Source organism: Rana temporaria, chromosome 8 (assembly GCF_905171775.1).
Source record: "Rana temporaria chromosome 8, aRanTem1.1, whole genome shotgun sequence".
In the NCBI taxonomy this organism is placed as follows: domain Eukaryota; kingdom Metazoa; phylum Chordata; class Amphibia; order Anura; family Ranidae; genus Rana; species Rana temporaria.
Window position 1 is genome coordinate 66,357,549 of NC_053496.1, and position 16,886 is coordinate 66,374,434.

The 16,886-nt window shown below is 40.0% G+C and overlaps 1 protein-coding gene across 1 annotated transcript in view; it reads right to left on the bottom strand.

Moving 5' to 3' along the window:
* Positions 1–16,603, bottom strand: part of HTRA1 (HtrA serine peptidase 1) — a 42,237-nt gene extending 25,634 nt beyond the window's left edge. The window contains exons 1-4 of the mRNA XM_040361942.1: positions 16,393–16,603; positions 15,299–15,776; positions 9,150–9,249; positions 6,272–6,479 (exon numbers count right to left, since the gene is read on the bottom strand). Of these exons, the coding sequence (XP_040217876.1) occupies positions 6,272–6,479; positions 9,150–9,249; positions 15,299–15,746 (756 nt within the window). The 5' untranslated portion in view covers positions 15,747–15,776; positions 16,393–16,603. The remainder of the gene's footprint in view (positions 1–6,271; positions 6,480–9,149; positions 9,250–15,298; positions 15,777–16,392) is intronic.
* Positions 16,604–16,886: the final 283 nt, after the last annotated feature.

Here is a 16,886-nt window from a genome sequence, read left to right on the forward strand (position 1 = left end):
TTTATAGTGCCGTCATATGTGTTGCACGTCACCGTGCTTTGCTAGAGCATTTTTTAAAAACTATGGTGTGTGGGCAACGTCGTTTTAATGATGAAGTTGGAAAAACTTTGTTTTTTCTACATGCCGAAAAACGTTGTTTTTTTTTAATGCCGAAAAATTATCGTGTGTACGTGGCATCACTCTTTAGTATTCCCTGTCATTTCTCCCTTGGCAGCTACATAAAAGATAATGTACTGAAGGGAGGGACAAAGGAGCTGGGACAGCACAGAGAGTAGTTAGACACTCCCAGAAGTGATTAACAAACTGAAATCATTTCCATTTTTTGATTACGAGCATATTTTCATCATCACTTAAAAAATGCCTACATTTAAAAAAAATTTAAAGGTTCAGAAGGTATGGGAACCATGGACTTTTTTTTTACCACCCACTTTTTTGCCCTGACTTACTGACCGATGAATATAAAGTAAGGAAAACAAGAAAACAGGACCCCTTACTTTTTTCTTTTCATTCTTCCCCCTTTTTTTTTCTTTAACTCTCCTCTGGGGGTGAGGAAAACCCAGACTTGGTGCACCAACATTTACTTCTTTCTTATCCCCTCCCTTTTTAAAGGGTCAGTGCTGTATTTTATCTTATCCCTTTTCCTAAAATGAACGGTGGGAACCACTTAGTCCAGCTTCTTCTTTTATTTAAGAGCATTCCCTCTCTGTACTTGGTACAGTATATAACATGTTGCGTAGTAGGCAAATTCCTCATGCTTTGTACTATGGTTGGACATACTTTTTTTTTTTTTTTTTAGAAACAAAATGTTCTTTAAAAAACCCAATAAAAACTTGCTGAACGAAACAAAAATGTAAAAGGTATAATGTAAATGTAAGTAAAGTTTACTTTAAAAGTATACCACTTGATTTAATCCTGTAAAACAGAAATGCTTTGAAATGTGGATAGTGTTTTATAGTTGAAGCCACAAGTCTTAAATTTACTATGTGAGCTGTGGAATTTATTAGCATTTTCAATTGGATATACTGATGTTCTATGGCAGTAATTTATGGTCACAGACTAGACTGCTGTGAGCAGATCTGACATGTGCATGACAAAAAGTGGTGGAATAAAGCAAGAATTTAGAAACACAGTACTGACCCTTTAGCTACCACCAAAGTACTGCCCCGATAAATGTGGTCTCCTAGGCCAAGCCTGCTTCATCAAAATGTCAGGTCTGGAGTAAGTAGACTATGTTGTAAGATTCTGGTAATGAGTGCATGCTCAGAAGCAAAAAAGTGGTATCGGGACAACCCTACTAGGAACTGTCAAGGATCACATTAATAAGATGTACTAAATACAAGATTGTTAAAGGGCTTTGCTGCTTTTGGGTCTACTGCAAAAAGCTTAGTTGGCATGGTCTACGTTAGTCCTTCACACAACACTAGAGCATCGATAGATTTTTGCCTTTCATTAGCCACTAGTAATTCCAAGAAACAAAATAGTACTTGCCATCTCTCAGTTTGCAGGTTTCTTAAAAGTACATTACCAATCAAGATTTTTTTCCCTTTCCCATTCACACCAATTTCTTTTTACTGCATATTTGCTGAAACAGAAAACCATTTATTGAACAGGTAGAAGGGTTTCCAGGTTAGCTGTGATGCCCTCAGAATCGATTAGTTAAGACAGTTTAATTCTACATTTGACTACAGTGGGTATTTACTGTAAAATTTCTGTCTGTAAAGGGTTTCATCTGTCATAGATATTAGTAATAAGTCACATTTAACTGGACTTGTCTAGCAGTGTTGAAGATGTTTCACCGGTTATAAGTGGCTTCACCTGAGCATTTTTAGCCACTTGGGTAACTAACTTGGTGAAACTGTATCTCTAGACAAAACTTATTTTTTAGTTTTATAGTGGGGTAGGTTAGAACGTCTGTTTTTGTGGCTGTCTGTGTCCTCATGGGGAAGAGTCATCACCTTATTTGTCCTGGTGACCACTGCCATCAATAAAGTACGTGAGGGAACATTCAAAATTTTAGAGTTGTTGCCAGAACAAGAGGTAAGCGGAAGTCTTCCAGTCTTCCTTGTTCCAGGGACAACTGTCTAAGAAGGAAAATCCACACTCCTTGGGAGAGTTCCCATAATTTTCTTGTTCCGTCTCTGGGATATGAAGCGAAAGGAAACTTCACTAATGGTACACAGACAGTAAACAATAAACTGGCATGGGTTTGTAACACGATCAGTTTTTCCAACAGGAAAACCATGGGGGTTTTTTTCGGCAGGAAAACGGCTGAAATTTGTCTTGCATACACACAGTCACACTAAACTTGTCTAAAATTCTGAACGTCAAGAACGTGGTGACGTACAACACGTACGACGAGCCGAGATCAATGAAGTTCAATAGACAGCTCGGCTCTTCTGCTTGATTCTGAGCATGCATGTTTTTTTGCGCATGGTAATTGCATACAGACTAACGCGATTCGCAACAGGAATTCTTCCTGTCACGAACAATTGAGATCCTGCTCTCAATCTTTTCTTGGCCAGAATTCCGACAGAAAAAGTGTGATAGAGCATACACACGGTCGGAATTCCTGAAAAAAACCTCACATCACACTTTTCTTTTTGGGGAAAACTGATCGTGTGTACGAGGCATAACTCTTTCCTAATCTAAAAAATAAGTTTTTGCTTTACTTACACCTAAATTTAACATATGTCATGTATCATGTTAAGACAGATGTTAGTTGTCCAAGACATGAATAGAGATGTACAAGGTTTGAAATCTTTTTGCCCAATGCCTTGATCCATGTCTTCTCCAATCAACACCTTTGTCTAGCTTTTACCACCATGAACATTTTGAAAAGTACATTTTTCAAAATAAGTTATTTTTTTTGCACAGAAATTATTCCACTAAAACTCTTCACTTCACTGGCAAAATATCTTGTAACAAATGTAGCACTATGATATATGAAGTATGCAATACAAAGCCTTAATAAGCCAAGTGCTGTGGCCTGGTAAAAGGGAAATGGAACACAGGCTTTAATTGCCAAAAGTGGATTTGGAGGAAAAAAAGAAGAATCGTTTGAAGAAAATAACACTTTTCCAATAGTTAGATGTGTGACACCCAGTGGCACATTTATTACTGTAAAGGCACATGGAATAATTGAAACTACTAAGCATCAATAAATCATGGAGGCTTATGTCCCACAATCAGTGATGAAACTGAACCTAATAGGAGAAGATACATTTCTGTGGGCTAATAATCCAAAACACAAATCAACCTTGAAATGCTTCAAGAAGTGAAATATAAGTTTTGGATTGGCCTTAAAATTCCCCCCGACTCAAATATGATTGAAAATCTGTTGGAAGATCTCAAATATTTAATGCATGCAAAAGAGGGAGTCAAAAGAATTCCTGCTAGAATAGAATTATTGTTAATTGTTTGGAGTCTATGCTGCCTGCCAACAGGAAAGTAAAAGCCGGTAGTACATATTACTGTCTTACTGCAGAATTTCCTTCAGATTCAGCATCAAATTTGGTGGGACCTTCCTGACTATATATAGACCCTCACATTACAGAGTTTTTGATACATTTTAAAGGAGATTGTAACAAAGATTGTATAATCAAACTGTAAAGTTCATGGCCAGCTTCCCTAAATACTTACAATCAGAAAACAAATTTTTATTTTCCACATTCAGCAGACTTATTCTATTGGTATAGTGGAATTTGGAGAAATATATCCTCTGTGAGTTTGTCACCAGCAGAGCTTTTTTTCAGTAAGAAAATTACCAACACGTGTAATTTGACAGGGGTACTCAATATCTTTCATTTACTGCATATATCCAATTACAACACTCGCATCTATACTTCTTATGCACAATACAGAAGGTGACCCATTCTACCCTTCAGCACTGGACCTTAGCCATAAGAGCAGCAGTGACCCAGAGCTGTTATTCTACCTATATGTCGTGTCCATTCTCTCTAATTAGAAAACATAGACACATAGGTGTTCATGTAGGGACTTTATATGAGGCAACGACTGCTGTAGAGTTTGTGTGTCTCCATCCCTGAATCATATAGAAGAGAGAGGGGGGGAAAGCAAACGGGGGAATGTTGAGAATTTGTGTGAAGCACACCACCAGAACCAGACGAATCAATTAAAATCATCACATAAGGGACAAACAGTCCCTTTTGTGATGATTTTTTGGTGACAGGTTCTCTTTATTGAGATATGCATGGTCTAAAATCCACACAGAGAACGTGACCGGGAAGTGACGTCAGAGACGTCGCTTTTCAGGTCACTGCAAGAAGGGGAGGAGAGCGAACATGTATCCACTCTTCTCCTTCCCCTCTACACGCCGATACCCGCCATGATTGTCTCAGGCCCACCGATGGGCAAGCGGAGCCAGGTTAGCATTGCGGGAGTGTGCTGGGGTGTGTGAGAGCAATCAGGCGGCAGGAGTCTGCTTGTCAGATTCACACACAATCCGGTTGGCTGCAGCCGCTGAATTGTGTGCAATACCCCCCGCCGTTAGGTCCGTACGGTGTACGAACCTGTCGATGGAAGGGTTAATCGACTGAAATCAGGAAAAACAATCAAACCAAACATTTCTGTGGGCCATTCAACTCTATTCAGTCAAGTCTATAATCAACAGCTGCTAAAAATGTTCCAAAAATACGAATATATAGCCAACATCAGTCATATTTTGAAAAAACATCTATTTTCCTGGAGCAGGAAGCAAGGTTTCACTGCTGTTCAGACCAGTCAAATCATGTAACTCTAATGCCGCGTACACATGACCATTTTTAATTATCTAGAAAAAAACAACGTTTTTTTCAACCAGATTATAGTTAAACCGGCCTTGCCTACACACGATCGTGAAAATAAATGCTCTAGAAAAGCGCGGTGACGTACAACACGTACGACAGCACTATAAAGGGGAAGTTCCATTCGGATGGTGCCACCCTTGGGGCTGCTTTTGCTGATTTTGTGTTAGTAAAAGACGATTCGCGCTTTTCAGTCGGTTACAGCGTGATGAATGTGCTATCTCCATTACAAACACTAGTTTTACCAGAACGAGCGCTCCCATCTCATAACTTGCTTCTGCGCATGCGCGGATTATTCACGTCGTTAAAGCCCACACACAACCATTTTTTACAATGTTAAAAACAACGTTAAAAACGACGTGAACATTAAGAGCATGTTCTAAATTTTTAATGCCCATTTTTTACGTTGTGAAAAATGCTCTGGAGCCCACACACGATCGTTTTTAATAAGATAAAAAAAAAATTGAAATTTTTTACATGCCGAAAAACGGTCATGTGTATGCGGCCGCGTACACACGACTGTTTTTCGGCATTTAAAAATGTTTTTTCTAGACCATTAAAAATGGTCGTGTGTACGCGGCATAGTATATTTTTAAGCGTTTTTTGTTCCACAGAAATGCATGGAAACACTTGATTCAAGCATTCTGAGCATTGTATTTGTGTTTGTTGTGCATTTATGAGCATTTTTCTGCTCAAATGCATCAAATGAAAATATATGATAATAAATAATGAAATAAATAAATAATAATAAAAGAAAACCCTAACCCCAACCCTTAACCCCAATATTAACCCCTAACCCTAATAATAAACCCAAATACTAATATTAACCCCTAACCCGAAATCAAAATAAAAAGTAAATAAATAATAAATAAATGAACCCCTAACCTTTAAACCTTAATTCTTAACCCTTTGCAAAAATAAAGTAAAACAATTAATAAATAAATAAAAGTCAATGAAAAAGGGTGAAAAACATAGCAACAAATGATGGAGCAGATATTTTTCTCTAATGGCTAATCAAAAACCGTCAAAGCTCAAAAAAGATGTACACAAACTCTCAAAAAACTACATACACTCGAAAAAATGGCAAAAAAAAAAACACTCAAAAGCCCAACGCTCAGGTGTGAATGCAGCCTAAGTAAAAGCAACATTCACATTCACCAGTGAATCTGACAACATTAAGCTTTATCATCAAAGACTAAGCAAAGATGCAGGCTTATATTAGGTGTATTTATTGAATAGATTTCATATTTACCATGGACTTATTTAGTAATTATTAAACTCTACAAATTGGATACCTGAAATTTGTAACAGATTTGCAAACTATCATAGCCATAAATGTTTGCACTGGATTTCCTTTGCAGAGAGAGGGGATCCGGTGTGTCAGATACCAAATGACACTGAATTTTTGATGCTGGGTGAAGGTAGGTTCAAGGGTAACAGTGCAGAAGAGTACAAAAGACGTGCAATACCTTTGGCTTGATTTTAATGAGGGCAATATCAGCTTTTTCATCCACATCTATTATTTTGGCATCATATGTGGACCCATCACTCCTCTCCACTTTCAGCCTTTGCTTGTTTGTCACCACATGGGCATTAGTAAGAATTAACCCATCTTCTGAGACAATGAAGCCTGATCCGCTGGCTGAGGGGACTTCACGCTTTCCAAAGAAATTTAACCTGGACACAAGAACTGGTTGTAAGAAGAGGAGATCACACCATAATACACAAGTAACATATTACAACAGTTTTTCTTAACAAGGGTTCTGTGGAACTCTAGGGTTCCTCCAGAGTCTCTGCCTTTCAGATAAGTTACTACTGTTGATCATAAGCTCAATAATGGCATGCAATGCCAAGCTGCGGTTTCCAAAGCGAGCAAAGTCCTTTCTTGTATTAAGAGAGGTATGGACTCCAGAGACAGAGATATAATTTTGCCCCTGTACAAATCATTAGTAAGACCTCATCTGGAATATGCAGTTCAGTTTTGGGCACCAGTTCTCAAAAAGGATATCGGAGAACTGGAGAAAGTGCAGAGAAGAGCAACCAAACTGATAAGAGGCATGGAGGAGCTCAGCTATGAGGAAAGATTAGAAGAACTAAATCTATTCACTCTTGAGAAGAGGAGAATTAGGGGGGATATGATCAACATGTACAAATATATAAGAGGTCCATACAGTGTACTTGGTGTTGAGTTATTCACTTTACGGTCAACACTGAGGACAAGGGGGCACTCTTTACGTCTAGAGGAAAAGAGATTTCACCTCCAAATACGGAAAGGTTTTTTCACAGTAAGAGCTGTGAAAATGTGGAACAGACTCCCTCCAGAGGTGGTTCTGGCCAGCTCAGTAGATTGCTTTAAGAAAGGCCTGGATTCTTTCCTAAATGTACATAAAATAACTGAGTACTAAGATTTGTAGGTAAAGTTGATCCAGGGTAAATCCGATTGCCTCTCGGGGGATCAGGAAGGAATTTTTTCCCCTGCTGTAGCAAATTGGATCATGCTCTGCTGGGGTTTTTTGCCTTCCTCTGGATCAACTGTGGGTATGGAGTTGGGTGTATGGGATTGTATTGTGTTTTTTATTTTGTTTGTTTATTTTTTTTGTGGTTGAACTGGATGGACTTGTGTCTTTTTTCAACCTGACTAACTATGTAACTATGTAACTATGTAACTATGTACTGACACTACTGCTTTTTTTGTAAGGGGAGCATTCTTTCAACTGACTACCAATTTAAAGAAAAGTGGGGGGTTGGTGGTCGAGAGTCCTAAATAAAAATACGGCACCTCATTCCTTAATTTAAATAGAAGAAGGGAGTGGGGGGATATGGGATCATTGCAGTGCCAGCAAATAGAAACCAAAACACAGTAGATGTATAAAAATAAAAAGTATTTATTGGTTACAAAAAGATAAAATATGTTCGAGCATGTAAACAGAGCAATAGAGACGTGGGAGCAAAACAGAGATACAGATCAAAGATCAGGTCTACTCAACTAGTTTCGCCAGTCAATGGCTTCGTCAGGGGATTTATGACTTGACCATCTCAGTGAGTGGCTCCTATGCTCCACATGCGAACTTAACAGGAACCCCCTGAAAACGGGTACAGATCCAGAGACCCAAAGCCGCAACTAAAGGGACTGCCAATTAAAGAAAAGGAAAGGAAAATGCAAGGACGCTGGACTGATTGCCGTTAAAGTGTGTAGATTACTTCCAAATGGACTGGTTACAGAGCAGAGCCAAAAGGTAATGCGAAGGCAACTGCTCCAATTGACAAGGAGATTACCCAATCCGAGGGAACTTCAAACAGGTACATCAGCGTCCCTGCCAGCAGCTGTCATAAATCCCTGACGAAGCCAGTGACTGGCGAAACTAGTTGGGTAGACCTGATCTTTGATCTGTATCTCTGTTTTGCTCCCACGTCTCTATTGCTCTGTTTACATGCTCGAACATATTTTATCTTTGTGTAACCAATAAATACTGTTTATTTTTATACATCTACTGTGTTTTGGTTTCTATTTGCTGGCACCGCAATAATCCCATATCCCCCCACTCCCTTCTTCTACAAATTTAAGGAGCATTCTTTCCAAATAGGGTGTAATGAGGCCCTTCTCTCACAGTGTAAAAGAGCCCTCCTACTGACCCCCAATGTAAGGCATTGCGTCCCCCACCAATCTACAGGGCCTGTTATTGAATGATCACCAATGTAAGGGTGACTTTTCCACTGACCACCAGGGAAAGAAAACAATTTTCTGAATTTCTTTTCTGGCCAAAAAAACTGTTTATTTAATTTTATTGATTACATTTATTGTTACTGCTGAAAATTCATGGTTGCCAAATATGTGAACTATGCCACATTTCTTATTTCTGTATTAATTCTTATATCCCAGCTTACTGCTTATGCTATCGCACCGTGAGCTGTAAATTAAGTAATTTTTAGAAGGGGTTCCCTGAGACCTGAAAATTGTTTCAAGTGTTTCTCCATGTCAAAAAAAGTTGAGAAAGACTGCATTAAATTATGGCCAATAGAGAAGAGCTAGTAACCAAATAATTCACACTATTTTATATGAATAAATAACATACAACCTGAAGAAAATAGGACTAATAACTTAAAATGTTGCCCTCATCTACACAGAATGGCTGTACATGCAGTTTCACAGGATGAATAGCTCTACGATTTTTTTCTTTATAAACACACAAAAAGCATGCACTGTACATACCAAATATTATTTACACACAACATATACATTGTTAAGGTTAACTTTTTCCATATGGTTACTAAATGCATCCTGTGTAAGAATGGTTAGTACAACCCCATTTGAACTATGTTGTATAACACGACATGGCTGACATTTACATTCGAAACAGCTCAATATGCACAACAGCTGGCGCAATCTTCTCCACCACATCAGCGATAAAGTTATACTTATAGCGAGGACTGTCTGGATCCGACTGACCTGTAACAAGAAAAAAGGTGAACAAGTGCTATATAAATGAGTACTATACACAAATAAACAGGAGGTAGTATTCACTGATAGTAAAAGCAAAAATACGATGACATCTCAAGCTGGATCTTGAATAAGTGCCAGTTATGAATTCCCAGGCTGTACTGTTGACTGCCAGTTATTCATTTGTGTTTTTAATGCTGTTATATTGACCTTATCTTCAACTAGGAATTTTATCCAAGCATTTATTTTAATTGGAACTGAAATAAGACATATTAATGGCTACAAATTATACAGACCAGTGTTTCATGCCAGTGTGCAACTCCACTATTCTGGCAATTTTTATACTGTAGAGGAGGGAAACAAAATAATCAACCATGTAAAGCAGGGGTGCCCAACCAGTGGCCTGCGGAGTCCTCTGATGTGGCCCACGACCTCCTGCTCTGGGATGGCTGGTTGGCAAGCCCAGATTGCAGGTTGCCGACCTGCCATCCGAGAGCATCAGTGTTGTAAATGAAGCCGAAGAAGCAAGCAGCTTTTCAGAAAGTGCACCGCACCTGCAGGATATAATAGACATCTATGGCAAAGTGCAGCTAACCGGCAGACCATCAGTGTAAGACTGCAGACCATCAGTGTAAAAGCAGCCTTAGGCCCCTTTCACATGATTGGTCTGACCCAATCGGACCCTCAATTTACCTCTATGGAGTGGCAGATGTAAACAGACTTTTGTTAGTTTTACACCTGCCTACCTCCAATCCGATCTCCAAAAAAATAGTGGATCTGTCATCTTTCATCTGATTGGATCAGAGGGCCCATAGAGTAGATTGGGCTGTGCCCGTGTCTGCTTTGCATATGCAACACAGACCTGTCATCTACCCACTCCGCTCATTGTGGCCCACGGCTGGTTACTAAGTCGCTTAAGTGGCCCTCGGCCTTTTAAGGTTGGGCACCCCTGACGTAAAGAGAATGTATAACCTGTCATGTCCCCTTATATGTTAAAAAGGCCAATCCACCCCAAAGAATATTTCAGTTTGGGGTATATGTGGGGGGGTTAAACTACCTGACATTTTTTCATACCCCTTGAAAACCTCCTGTGGCCATTATGAGGCATTCCCACTCTCCTTGTTAGATTATGTATTCATTTTATATTACAGGGAATACGGGGTACAGAACATGCAAAGTTAAGCAAGAATATACGGAATACAGAAAGGAATTGTGGCTGGGAGATCTAACTGTTGGACTGTCTAAGAACTATAAAAGATAAGGGCTGGCTCAACCCACTAGGTTCCACCGATTACTTTTGGATGGACTGACTCTTTAGTAACTTTTAATGTGCCCACTGGGATAGACGTAGGTTTTGCTTGTTGCTTTGTAGACGCATGGAACATCGTGTGAACATTTTGAAGACAGATGAAGGTAACTGAAAACAGCTGTAGATAAAGTGTCCAAGAAAACATGCAAAATCTGAACATTTCACTGTGGGGGAGGGGGGGTTGGGGATAGGCTTGTGGAAGTATGACTACAACAATATTTTTTAATATAATTAATAGTCACAACCTATATATTCTATTGCTGTCGATAACCTCAGACAGTGTTGATGCGGGAATACCTCCTGCCGGGCAATTGTCTTTTCTCAGTGGGAGGGCAGGGGAAGCCATCCTGGCCTGGTAAAGACAGTGATTATTGCTAGCGGCTATAGCAGGCACTAGCAATAATTGCAAGAGAATCTGACAGGCTGGTTGTACCCAAGTTAATCAATCAACTTGGTACATTAAGCCGGCCCATTAACGGCTCAAATCTCCAATCAAATCTCGATTTGATCCTAGTGAAACCGCCCAAGATTCGTACTGTGTATGGTCGATCTAACTCTTCCCAAAAGGGGATACAGACAGCAATAAAAACCCATCCCTACTGTTTATTTGTCTGGAGTTGCTATTACTACCTGTTCAAGCTGACAACACAGTGCATATGCTGACATCCCAAGCAGCATTATCAGTCTTTCCCAGTTCTCTCTTGTGGAATACATAACACCTCTCCTCGCCACAACTCTGTAACACAAGGAGAAGGTGGACTGTAGACATAAGGACATAATTCATGCAAAGCCAACAACACCGGTTGGGATTTCAGTGCAGCAGAGACAGAGTTGTCAGCTCACACAGGAAGTTAGGAGTAGGGATGAGCTGGGTTTGGTCTGAATCCAGTTGAGAAGAACCCAAAAGGAATCTGTCACATGATTACATTCCCACCAGCCCAATTATCTGCAGCTGGGACATTTACATGCACAGGAGAGGTAGGGATGCTTGTGACACCACTGACCTAAAATGGGCACATGGCCATACTTGATCAATTACATTGACCAACTTATTGGGCCAGCAAGGTTTCAGACATGCGACACCGGCATCTGCAGAATGGGGTTCGGACTGAGTTCAGACTCAACTAGGGCTCATCCCTGGTTAGGAGTGCTCTGGATTTCTAGCAGGATCAACAGGTATTTTTTTTGCAGGGACAAAACATGGAGAAATATGCATATATTTCAGAGATGTATTGAATGTGTTTTTTTTTCTTTCATACACTCCCAATCTCTCTGATAAATATGATTTTCTAAGTAATGACATTAAATGACAACTTTCTATATAGTATTAATTATCCAGCTTGTTCTCCTAGGCCTGTGAAGTGTTCAGACTGTGTTCATTGGCTTGATTTCCTGTCTGCAGCTATTCATAATTCAATATGGAAAGTTCACATGGAAGCGGCTTTCCATGGTTCCAACAAAGCAACAAGTAAAATATGAAGATTCCTCGCTGGGCACAACATACCGTAATAATGTAATGAATCATGACCACTATTTACCAAATGTATCATTAGCCAAAAAAGTGTAAGAACAAATTGCAATTTAAGCACTACCTACCTTTCTTCTGTCTAGGTTTGCAGTTAAATATTTAATATTTATTAAATACAACTTATTATTAAAGAGGTTCTCCTAATAAAAGACCGTAATTTCTGCAAAAAGACAAGGAAAAGTTATGCAAAATGTCACTTGCCTGGTCAAGATGGGGTTGCTTTACCCTTTGGTGATGATGATTCAATTAATGTGTATCTGTACTACTATGCAACCTATTACGCTGTTTGCCACATGTGATATCAAGCTCTCAGTGACACCCAAATACAGTTCCTGCTGGTCTGGATAGGTTCATACCCTAGCGTCTGCATTTTCCTGCTTTTAATGCACATTTTAATATGAATTTACATGTGTTTTAGTGTGTTTTCAAGCATCCTGAATTTTTGTTTGTCCAACAAAAGTCTTAAATAGAGTAGATGTTGCTAAGGGGCTGGGGGCTTGTTGTCATGCGCTAAAACACAAGAAAATGCATGTTACAAGTTTTTTTATGCTCTGCCATTGAGGTATATGGGGATAAAAGTGCATGTTGATGCTCTACAAGACTACATCTGTACTATTTTTACCAATATACAACAGTGCAGCGCACAGGTTTGAACTGGCCCAGTAGAAAATAATATTATCTCTCTTGTCTATTGAACACAGCCTAAATCATCTTCCTAAACCTTGGGTGCAATGATCTGCAAATTTTGACTTCTTAATGCCATGCCAAGCAATGCCCCTTCTTTTATTCCCTATTGGTCACTTAAAGCTGTTCATCTCATGAGACAAAGGAGTAGGACCAAGCACCAACTTAGATCAAGTCAGAGTTGGCAGGTGCCATTTTAGAGGGTGTTATGGTGTGTGTAGCCAGCTGTGGGTGCATGCTGCTACATCTTAATAGCCTTTATACTTAATTAGCCTTAATAGCCTTTATACATGCATGTAGGTTAAGCTAGACCAGCGAAAAAAATATGGATGACACACTGGGGAACTGAAGTCATGTGAAATTACTTGGCTGCTCTCTTCAAGTGGCTGCCCTACTACGATAAGAAAGCCCCTTTGTACTGCTACTAAGGTCCATGTGGTGTGTTTCACAAGTTAGTTATATGAACAGCACAACAGGCATGCATAGTCTAGCCTCAGGTGCCTTCTATGCCACCCGGGGGCAGGCCAGCTCACTAGCTAGTTGTTCCTTCCCTTTACTTGTTACAAGTCAAAAAGAACTTGAAATAATAATTTTTTGAAGAAGAAATTCCACCTATGTGTGTGATAAGCACTTATATCATACACAACAGTTTAGAAGCATAACAAATTGCAGGAGCAGAATACAGGTCACAGGATGACTCCAAGTCTCTTGTCCGAAGGAACTTATCATTATTTTGACTTTAGTGTTTCATGGCTGTATCTATTATAATGTCAACAAAAATGTCACTGTGCTTCATAGTGGTCTAGTGCATAGGGTCTCCAAAAATTCTAAACAAAGAGACAGTTTTCAGTACTTCAGACTATAGAGGAGGGGGGGGTCAGACTGTGGCCATTGGGAGTGGAAACGGTCCTGACGTCACTGGGAAAAAACAAAGCCCCATCTTTGGTGTCAGTAAGAGGAACATGTGCCTCATCGCTGGTGCCACTGGGAGAAATTGTGCCCCATCATTGGGCCCCATTGTTAGTGTCATTGAGAGAAATTGTGACCAATTCTTAGTGTACCCCATTGTTGGTGTCAATGGGGGGAATTATGCCCCATTGTTGCCATCAATGGATGAATTAGTGCCTCAAGGGCTGGATAAAAGGGCCAACCTGGCCCCTGGGCCACAGTTTGGAGACCAGTGGTCAAGTGGTTAGTACTTCTGCCTTGCAGCACCAGGGTGCCCAGTTTAAATCCCAGTCAGGACACTATCTGCATGGAGTTTGTGTGTTCTCTCTTCACTTGTGTGGGTTCCTCTCACATTCTAATGACACGCAGGAAGGTTAGTTGGTTCTTGTCTAAAATGGTCCTAGTATATGTATGTATGTGAGATAGGGACATTAAATTGTAAGCTTCTCGCAGGCAGGTACTGATGTAAGTGTACAATATATAAAGTGCTGCATAAATTGGCAAGGCTGTATCAATACTGTAAGATGACTTCTGAAAGAATGGAAATTATAACTAGATTAAACAGTGGATGGGATAAAATTGGCTATGCATGCCCAGATTCAAAAGGGAATGCAAGATATATCCTATATTTAATTCCTTTTTTTTCTTACTATTTTTTCCTCCGTTTTTTTTTACCTATTATACTTTTAGCCAGGTCATTATATGCCCTCTGTGGCTACTTGTTGAGCCCTTTGCCTCCTTCGGGCACCTACATGCCCCTTCCCTGGGCAGTGGTCATCACTGGAAGGTTCTCTCTGGTTGGGTGAGTGTCACCACTTCTGTGGAGGCGGATGCATTGATTATTTAAACACGTCTCCTGCTATTATTACAATAAGTGTATTTGTTAACAACTTTCCAATGTATGTATACTTTTTTTATTTTTTTATTTTGTTTAGTATCGTGAAATTCTTCTGTTCTGCCTGTATGTCCCCTGATGAAGCAAATATGCGAAACATGTCGGGACTTATACGTGCAACTGTATATTAAACTGATCCAGCCCTGTACCTTTTCTACTGCTGACCATCCAGCTACTGTTTAGCTACACTGTGATTGCCATTACAAAAGTGACTCTTTTAACCTTGAATTTCATTAAAAATTGTTTAAATCTTATTTTATTGTATTGGTTTCTCATTATCATATGTAGTGCACTGCAAAAGTCCCCTTTTCTTCTCCCTTACCTTATGCACAGAATGCAAGATAGATTTCTAAAAGAAAGTTATTTACCGGTCCAATTTTTACCTGTCTTTAATGCAGAGAATAAACCAATATTTTAACAGAGAGACAACAGCTAAACTATATACTGTAGAATATAATCATAGCCATAGAAGAAAAAGAAAAATGCCAATACAGCAAAAAGCAATTTGCAGAGCATAGTAATGTTTGCAAATTGACTCCAAACTGATGAACAGTTGGAATAGAACACTACACTTTGCACATCCTTTTTAAATACCTCTAAATCAAAATCACAATTGTTAGGATTAATAATGGGCATCAGGATTGCCCTACATTTATAACTGGATATTTCAGTCCCCAGCTACCCTTGTTCTTACCTAGCTGGCAATCTCCTCTCTGGATTGGGATGATGGCTGCAGATCCCTGATTCTGCACAGCTTTACTCTCTGCCTGCAGCTTGCATAGGCTGCTGTAAGTATTCCCATCGCTCCCACACACAGGCTGGGGAGATGAACACTGGCAAGTCCTGGCGCTCCCCAAAAGCCCACTCTTCACACAGCGCAGTGCAGAGGCACAAGTAGGATCTGCTGGTCCTTCTCCACATCTATCCCCCTCATCAGCAGCACATACAGTACAGCAGCCGCAACGCAGCGCTGTCTCTCCAGACGGGCAGTTCGTAGGTGATGGAGGGCAGGAGGATGGATCACAGCGAGAGGGACACCGGGAAACAGGTGCTGGAATCGAAGCAGCAGGAACCCCACAGGACAGCAGTACCAAGACCCACAGCATTGTAATACCGATGCTTGACACTAGAGGGTACCACATGTGCAAATGCCCCCAGAGATAAAAGTGCACCTGGGAAAATATGAACAGCAGATATTAGCACTGATAGGGTTCCACGGTTCTGGTTACTGAATCCAAAGAGATTAGCATTTTTTTAAAACATTATTCAATATAGCAAACTTAAAAAAAAAAAAGGCACAGCTACATGCATTCACAAAATAAAATCTAAAAAGGGAAGATTATGGCTGAATTCAGGTAACCTCATTCCCCAAATAGCATTTCAGAGGTTAGTGTTGCTTGATCACAGCAATATCCATTGAAAACTAAATATTTTTATTAGGCAATAGGAAACAAACTCCAGCACACTACAAAATTCCAGTTTCCTGGAGTCTGACCGGTGAAAGGTGCAATCTTGGGTGTTATTGATTACAACACTACATGCTGCTATTTGTCTTATTAAATAACTGTAGCTATCAACAATGCAAATACATAATATAAAAACATGCTGTAAGTAGGATCTCTCCTTTAAAATGTTAATACCGTGACCTGGAGGGTAAAAGAATTTTACAGTAAATAGAGAAATTTTGAGTATTGTCCGTGATACATTTTTTATTTGCACTAACATACAATTTTTCAGGACAAGTTTTCAGGGGTATGTCCCCTTCTTCAAGGTCCAAGCAGTACTCACAGTAAATAGCAGAAAGTGTGAAGTTTAGGCAGAGATTATACCAGCAGGTTGCCAGTGTGTGCCAAGCGCAGAGGATGGATCCCAGCAGCAGCACAGAAGTCCCTCTTCCTGCCCAGGAGACCAGCAATCTTCTCTTCTGTCCAGCCTCCTCTGTGCGTCTTCACAGCCCAGCACTGATTCAGCTTCTTTTATCTGGAAAAGCCCCAAAACAGCATTACTCCACCCCCAATGAGAGACCAGGGCAGCCAGCCAAGGATAGTGCACACAGCATGACAGCAGCAGAGCAGAATATAGTACATTACCCGGTACAGCGCAGCCTGCTGAGACAAGAAACAGCAACACAAAGCAACCCAGAGTCAGCCCAGGACAGAGCTGAGGGCAACAGCAAGGGCAGTATAAAGCATAGAGAGCAATGTATAGAGAAAGTGAAGTATACAGCATAGAGAACAATGTACAGAGACAGTGTATAAGTACCAGTGTATATGCAAGTACCA